The following is a 7897-nucleotide window of genomic DNA, read 5'->3' as shown; positions in this document are numbered from 1 at the left end:
TTTATGTAAGATAAGATAATTTTATTGAAGGGGTTATATTGGTTGGGTCTGATTATTTGGAGGGGGGGGGGGGGGCTGTAAATTACAAGGAAGACCTCTTACACTTAAGTCAAAGTCAAAGTGCTGTTTTGAACAAAGGATTTGAGCTGCATAATAGCTAATAGAAAACATTTAACATGCCAACAGTTGAGCATACAGATGCAGCCCCAAAAGTTCCCAACATAAGTTATTAATTTCCCAGCATAGGTAACGATGCAGATTATTTCAAATATCATCCTCCAAAAGTGCTTGTGTGAAGAAAAATTGCCCTGCTCCCTGCAAAGGTAGGGGTGGGTAGGGTGTGCTGCTTGGCAGCTCAGTTATGGTACTGTTGGGTGGAAATGAGCCAGGTACAGCGTGTGGTGGTGGTGCACATGCATAGATGTGCCCACCATGGTGTGGTGGCAGGTTGAAAGGTTGTGGTGGTGGATGCATGACTTGTCTTAGCAGTAAAAATCCATCTGCAACTGAACTTGTCTCTCAAGAGTGACTTATAATTTACTGTGATGTTCAGAAGCTCGCCTCTCAGATGTCTCCATCATATCCAGAATTCTTTTCTTCATCTGTATGTCCACCTCTGCAACATTACGCAAATGTGTTTCAGTTGAAAGTCTTCTTTCAAGTCTGTCCTGTCTGTGGCCCTTGAGTTTTGCCTTGATAAAAGGTAGAATAAAACAATGAAAAACTAATTAACCACAATAAATGTTAAAAATAAATCAGTGGTGGAATACCAAGATTAATATTTACTTAAGTGCTACACTTAAATATTTTAGGTTAAGTGTTCTCTTTTCCTATACTTTTAACTCTACAACATTCTTGAGGTAGGGATTCAACACCAACACAGTTACACTGCAGATTCAGATGAATATAAATCTGTCATTATGATGACTTCGTGTAGGTTAAGCTACACAGTAGTTAAAGAAATGAAGCCGAGCTGTATCATTACTAGGTCAAACCTAAAGGTGCTAAAGGCATCTATAATTGGGCTACTGAAATACAGTAGGGCATTCGTTTATACATGTATGGTAGGCTAACCTTATTTCCCCTGACAAGTCTCCCAGTCCACGTTTTCTTGTTTTGTTTTGTTTTGCTGTTTCATATTCCAGTGTGATATTGAGGAATAATTCCACCTCACTGTCTGTCACATACGACTCAGTTCTGCTTCTATGCGATGTCTTATCGGATTTTGTGCTTTTTTACCTAAATGTGCTATTTGGCTATACTGACTCTAGTAGGAAAGACTCGAATGCTTTTTAGTTCTCAAGTAAGAAGCCAAACTTTTTATATTTGTTGTTATTGTTCTTAAGAAATAAAGTTGGAAGTAAAAAAAAGTTCCACCGTCTTTGTTGATGCTTTCCCGCCCTGGCTTCAAGACTTCCGATTGGCCAACATTTCTGCAAGGTTAGGATTATATCGCCACCTGTTGCTTTGGCGTGCTCATTACAGCGTTTGCCTTTGTTTTTGTTTTGTTGGAGGGGGGGTTACGCGTGGACTGAGATATTTTTCTCAAAACTTCACGTGTGGACGGGATTTTTTTAAAACGGAAACGGAAAATCTCTGTTTTCAAAAATACCCGTGTACGTGTGGACGTAGCCTAAACAGTAGAGATGTTTGTAGCTTTACGTTAGCTGGACTGACCGGAAGCAGGGTCCATGCGTCACGACTAACCGGATAGAGTTTTGAATCGGTTTAGTCCTGCACGTGCTGGCAAAAGGGAAGGCAAGAGAAACGATCTCCTGGCCGCATAAGGAAATCTATTTAAATATCCGTGATATCCAGTCATCATGAACTCTGAGTACGAGGATAGCTCCGCGTTATCCCCCGTGGAATCTGGGGACGAGGAGGAAGAGGTATCGGAGGCAGAAACAGAGCAGCTGGGGTCCAGTTCCGACTCGGATGAAGATGAAAGCGAAGAGAAAATTGATGAAGCAGCAGCGGCCGGAGATGAAAACGGAGAGAAAATTGATGAAGCAGCATGGACGTCAAAAAATGGAAAAATATCTTGGTCTCCCACAAACGCTGAGACGTTCCGCTACATCCCAGCAGCCACTGGTCTGACCCCGGGACCTACACGCTATGCCACTCTCCGAATCGTTGACCCCATATCCAGCTTCGCGCTGTTTCTAACGGATGAGATCGTGAAGCATATTGTGTCCATGACAAACCTGCATGGGAATCGCAAAATTCCCGGCTGGCGAGATATAGACGCAGAGGAGTTTCGGGCTTATGTGGGGCTGCTCGTTTTGTCCGGTGTTTACAGGTCAAAACACGAATCAACGAAGAGCCTCTGGAGTGAAAAATGGGGACGGAGCATTTTCCGGGCTACGATGTCCGAGAACAGGTTTCACCACATCAGCAGAGCACTGCGGTTCGATGATAAGCTATCCCGCCCCCAACGCCATGTTGACAAGATGACTCCCTTCCGCAAAGTCTGGAATATGTGGACGCACCGCCTGGAGATGCTGTTCAGCCCAGACAGAGATCTCTGTGTGGATGAACAACTCGTCGCGTTCAAAGGCAGGTGTAGCTTCAGGCAGTACATGCCAAAGAAGCCGGCCAAATATGGTATCAAGATTTGGGCAGCCTGTGATGTCAAAACATCCTACGCATGGAGACTGCAGGTGTACACGGGCAAAGCAGCTCCAGATCGTGTTGAAGTCAACCAGGGGATGAGGGTGGTCCTGGACATGACAGAGGGGCTCCAGGGACATGTCGTCACCTGTGATAATTTTTTCACTTCCTGTGCACTGGCAGATGAGCTACTCAAGAGGAAAATGGCCCTGGTTGGCACAATTCGCCAAAACAAGCCTGAGCTTCCACCTCATTTGCTCCAGGCAAAAAAGAGAGAGATCTTCTCCTCCATCTTCGCTTTTACAAACACCCACACACTTGTGTCTTACATCCCCCGACGGGGCAAGAATGTGCTGCTACTAAGCACAAAACACCGCCGCCCAGACGTGAGCAAAGAAGGGAAGAGAAAGCCTGTAATAATCGAAGATTACAACAAATGCAAAGGAGGTGTCGACAACCTTGATATGGTAGGTGTCATTACGAACCAGTTATGCATATATTTATTCATTCTTGCTCATATTCATGTCTAATATATATGTATGTTTTATGCTTCTTTTTTTTGTTAGGTTGTTGGCACCTACTCCTGCAGGAGGAGAACAAATTATTGGCCAATGGCCCTCTTCCACAACGTCCTTGATGTTTCACTTTACAATGCCTACGTCCTGTGGACATTAATCGAGTCATCCTGGCAGAAGCAGAAAGGACACAGACGGAGGCTCTTCATTGAAGAAGTGGGAGAAATGCTGGTGAACCCACACATAGCAAAGAGAGGGCGCCTTCCTCGCTCATCAGCCGCTGCAGCAGTAGTCACAAATCTGACTGCAGCGGCTTCATGGACCGCTCCCATCATTCAATTTAAGGGCAGGAGGCAGTGCGAATTTTGCAAAGACAAAAGAAGAGTTTTCAACACCTGCTGCAAATGTGAGAAGCATACATGCAAGGACCACAGTCTGTCCATTTGTAACGACTGTGCCGTCTGAGCAGGACTCTCACACCCAGACACATACTACCTCTCTCCCTGTCTGTCTCTCTCCCCATCCCCAACAACATAAATGTTCATGTTTATCTTTCTAAAATAAATGTTTTTCTAGTTCAAACTGAGCTTGTAATTTTATTTACGTTAGCAAGGTAATAAACATTTAGTGTGGAAAAAGTGAAAAACATCATATACCATTATAGGTTATGATTATTACATTTACTGTGCCCCTGCAAAAAAAATAATGATGAATCAAAATCAACCTTGGTGCCAATCTAAAGGCCTAATTATAATAGCAGTGAAATCTTTCTCGAAATGTATTTTATGGAAAAAATGTTATTTTTTAAAAATAAAGGTTAAAAAATGCCAAACACGCAACGGAGAAGCAAGACAGTCATAAGAGTTAGTTGTCAATACCGGCCACCAGAAGCTGTTTTTGATACGGGCAGTTGCCCGGGGCGGCATCGTGGTGAGGGGCGGCATCACCGGCAAAAAAAAATGCTCGCACTCATGCTGCCCCAACGTCATGCCAGCGCATAGCGGGGATGTCACAGGCACCGATCGGTTTTCTATCGCCCATTTGCTGGGAGTAAGGGCGCCCTCCGTTTGCGAGGTGCGCCTGCTGCTTGCGGCTCAGGGAGGAGAGGGCGGGGCGGCGGGGGAGTCTCTGACCGGCTGGGGCAGCGTCTAATAACCAACTCGCAAAATAAAAGAAAATAAATACAAACACGAAAACACCAGACATTATAATACAGACTTATAATTTGCACCGATGTCTTTTTCGAAATTCTATACCCGAAAAGTGAGAAGCGAGCAACAGATGCAGGTAAGCAGATGTGTGATTGGATGATGGCAGGTCATCCTGAAACAATCAGAATCAGAATACTTTATTAATCCCTAAGGAAATAATGTGGGTTACAGTTGCTCCAAGAAGAAATGGTAAAAATAGCAACAGTAACAGACTAAACTCCAAACATTATGTTACATATTTTAATATTAATTAGTCATTGTCAGTTGTTGATTTATCATGTTTGTCCCGTGTGTAGCAAGTGAAAATAAAATAAACAATAAAGACCAAGGTCAATCAAATGGACCAATACGGTAAGGCCGCGATGACCCATTTGGTAAAGTAAATCCGTTGGGCATCTTTGCCAGGTTGGGCACCTGCGCTCAGATGATTCAGTGCAAAAAATATATATAATTTTTTACACTGGCTGAAAAGCTGCGATTTGATTGGCTGATTCTATGTTACACCTATATGCGAAGGACCCCGCGGGGACATGATAGATTACAGTCACTGAAGTAATTCAGCAGGAAAAGGACAGACACACAGACTAGATTGCATGACATCACTGATATCCCTCTCAGGCTCAAATTAAACTTTTCGTTGGTAATGCACAACCAAGTCCAGCAGTGGTACTTCTGAGTAAAAAAAACTAATAAAATATGTATGTGGGGTAATCAGGGTGTTCGTTTTTTAACTGTTGCAAATCGGCAACGCCTGCCTGGAGAGGGATATAAACGGTTATATCTACAGAAATTGTAAGTCAGGATATGTGACACTTCACAATCTATGCACTGTGATCCTGAACATGCATCGGTGTAACTTTGTGCTGAACATTGGGGGGGGTTAAGATCTCTGTCTAAATAAATAAATCTGGGTAAATTCCCAGATGATTAAACATGCAACTATTTTGTTGGTAATAACTGAAATGAGTAAAGAAAATCAACAGCCTATTTATGTAAGATAAGATAATTTTATTGAAGAGGTTATATTGGTTGGGTCTGATTATTTGGAGGGGGGGGGGGGGCTGTAAATTACAAGGAAGACCTCTTACACTTAAGTCAAAGTCAAAGTGCTGTTTTGAACAAAGGATTTGAGCTGCATAATAGCTAATAGAAAACATTTAACATGCCAACAGTTGAGCATACAGATGCAGCCCCAAAAGTTCCCAACATAAGTTATTAATTTCCCAGCATAGGTAACGATGCAGATTATTTCAAATATCATCCTCCAAAAGTGCTTGTGTGAAGAAAAATTGCCCTGCTCCCTGCAAAGGTAGGGGTGGGTAGGGTGTGCTGCTTGGCAGCTCAGTTATGGTACTGTTGGGTGGAAATGAGCCAGGTACAGCGTGTGGTGGTGGTGCACATGCATAGATGTGCCCACCATGGTGTGGTGGCAGGTTGAAAGGTTGTGGTGGTGGATGCATGACTTGTCTTAGCAGTAAAAATCCATCTGCAACTGAACTTGTCTCTCAAGAGTGACTTATAATTTACTGTGATGTTCAGAAGCTCGCCTCTCAGATGTCTCCATCATATCCAGAATTCTTTTCTTCATCTGTATGTCCACCTCTGCAACATTACGCAAATGTGTTTCAGTTGAAAGTCTTCTTTCAAGTCTGTCCTGTCTGTGGCCCTTGAGTTTTGCCTTGATAAAAGGTAGAATAAAACAATGAAAAACTAATTAACCACAATAAATGTTAAAAATAAATCAGTGGTGGAATACCAAGATTAATATTTACTTAAGTGCTACACTTAAATATTTTAGGTTAAGTGTTCTCTTTTCCTATACTTTTAACTCTACAACATTCTTGAGGTAGGGATTCAACACCAACACAGTTACACTGCAGATTCAGATGAATATAAATCTGTCATTATGATGACTTCGTGTAGGTTAAGCTACACAGTAGTTAAAGAAATGAAGCCGAGCTGTATCATTACTAGGTCAAACCTAAAGGTGCTAAAGGCATCTATAATTGGGCTACTGAAATACAGTAGGGCATTCGTTTATACATGTATGGTAGGCTAACCTTATTTCCCCTGACAAGTCTCCCAGTCCACGTTTTCTTGTTTTGTTTTTTTTGCTGTTTCATATTCCAGTGTGATATTGAGGAATAATTCCACCTCACTGTCTGTCACATGTACGACTCAGTTCTGCTTCTATGCGATGTCTTATCGGATTTTGTGCTTTTTTACCTAAATGTGCTATTTGGCTATACTGACTCTAGTAGGAAAGACTCGAATGCTTTTTAGTTCTCAAGTAAGAAGCCAAACTTTTTCACCTTCAGGAAAGAAGTTGAACTCTATGTGAATACAATCCTTTCTTCTCACACCAAAAAACCTTTAAAAACCATCTATTTGTAATATGTTTAATGTCTTTGTTTGATTATTCAATGTCTCGCACCCCTCTCTTTTCTTTGCAGTACCGCTGCACATTCTCTGTTTGATGTTTTATATTTGTTATTATTGTTCTGACTCACTACTAATTTTTATAAATTCTTCTGGAAGGACCTAAGAACTTTATTGTTTGATGCATTAAAGGAATGGATAGAGAAAAAAGATCTGATGCCAAGCATGAAACAAGGGTTGATAACCCTGATCCCTAAATCGGGTAAGGATAAAAGAATTTTAGACAATTTAAGACCCATCACCTTACTAAACACTGACTATAAGATCCTGTCTGGAGCTGTAGCTGAGAGGCTAAAGAAAGGCATCTCAAACATTATCAGTGAAACACAATCAGGTTTTTTGAAAGGAAGACTAATGCATAACAATATTAGGCTGGTTTTGGACCTCCTTGAGTACAGTGAAATAATCCAAGAGAGAGGATACATCTTGTTCTTGGATTTTTACAAAGCATTTGACTCAGTTGAACATACGTTCATATTTAAAACTCTGCAGTCTTTTGGTTTTGGAGAGGAATTTATCAATGTTATAGAGATGCTATATAATGACATTAACAGCTCTGTTTTGCTATAACATGGTACATGTTCAAGGTTTGAGGTTAATAGAGGGATAAGGCTATGGAACGCCAGGACTGCCATAATGAATTAATTAAATACACCATTAAATAATTAATTAAATGTGGCAATAATTAATTAAAATTGGAATTAATTAATTAAATAAATAGTTATGATATATGTAATTAATTAATTATTGACACATTTAATTAATTATTTATGTATTTCACGTTTTAATTAATTATTGACACATTTAATTAATTAATTATTGACATATTTAATTAATTATTTATGTATTTCACATTTTAATTAATTATTGATACATTTCATTAATTATTGACACATTTAATTAATTATTTAATGATATATTTATTTATTTCATTTTGGCAGTCCTGACGCCTGGCTCTCATCATGAAATAATTTTATCTGTCAGCCTCACCCATCAAACTCAGGGGGCGGGGTTAACGCTGATCGAGTCAAAACCATTGCTTTGGCCTGGTGGCCATTGTTTCTAGCACACAACAACCGCATGTGGAAGCTAACAGAACTGAGCTTTGAAAAACCCTGTTTG

The 7897-nt window shown here is 40.8% G+C and overlaps 1 protein-coding gene and 1 long non-coding RNA gene across 3 annotated transcripts in view; both read right to left on the bottom strand.

The window, feature by feature from the left end:
* On the bottom strand, positions 1-1817 carry LOC145432305 (uncharacterized). Of its 2 annotated transcripts, none has more exons than XR_013912592.1 (2): positions 1678-1817; positions 1-692 (listed from the first exon to the last, which is right to left on the bottom strand). It is a non-coding gene; the product is annotated as an uncharacterized LOC145432305 (long non-coding RNA). The 2 variants fall into 2 exon arrangements; XR_013912593.1 differs by lacking the exon at positions 1678-1817 and adding an exon at positions 1075-1213.
* A 3506-nt stretch (positions 1818-5323) lies between these two features.
* Positions 5324-7897, bottom strand: part of LOC145432292 (uncharacterized) — a 36309-nt gene continuing 33735 nt past the window's right edge. Inside the window, exon 8 of the mRNA XM_080309041.1 lies at positions 5324-6014. Within this exon, the coding sequence (XP_080165167.1) occupies positions 5921-6014 (94 nt within the window). The 3' untranslated portion in view covers positions 5324-5920. The remainder of the gene's footprint in view (positions 6015-7897) is intronic.

The sequence above is a fragment of the Astatotilapia calliptera genome, chromosome 2 (assembly GCF_964374335.1).
Source record: "Astatotilapia calliptera chromosome 2, fAstCal68.1, whole genome shotgun sequence".
Lineage (NCBI taxonomy): Eukaryota > Metazoa > Chordata > Actinopteri > Cichliformes > Cichlidae > Astatotilapia > Astatotilapia calliptera.
The sequence above is the reverse complement of the archived record's forward strand: the minus strand, read 5'-3'. Positions and strand labels throughout refer to the sequence as shown.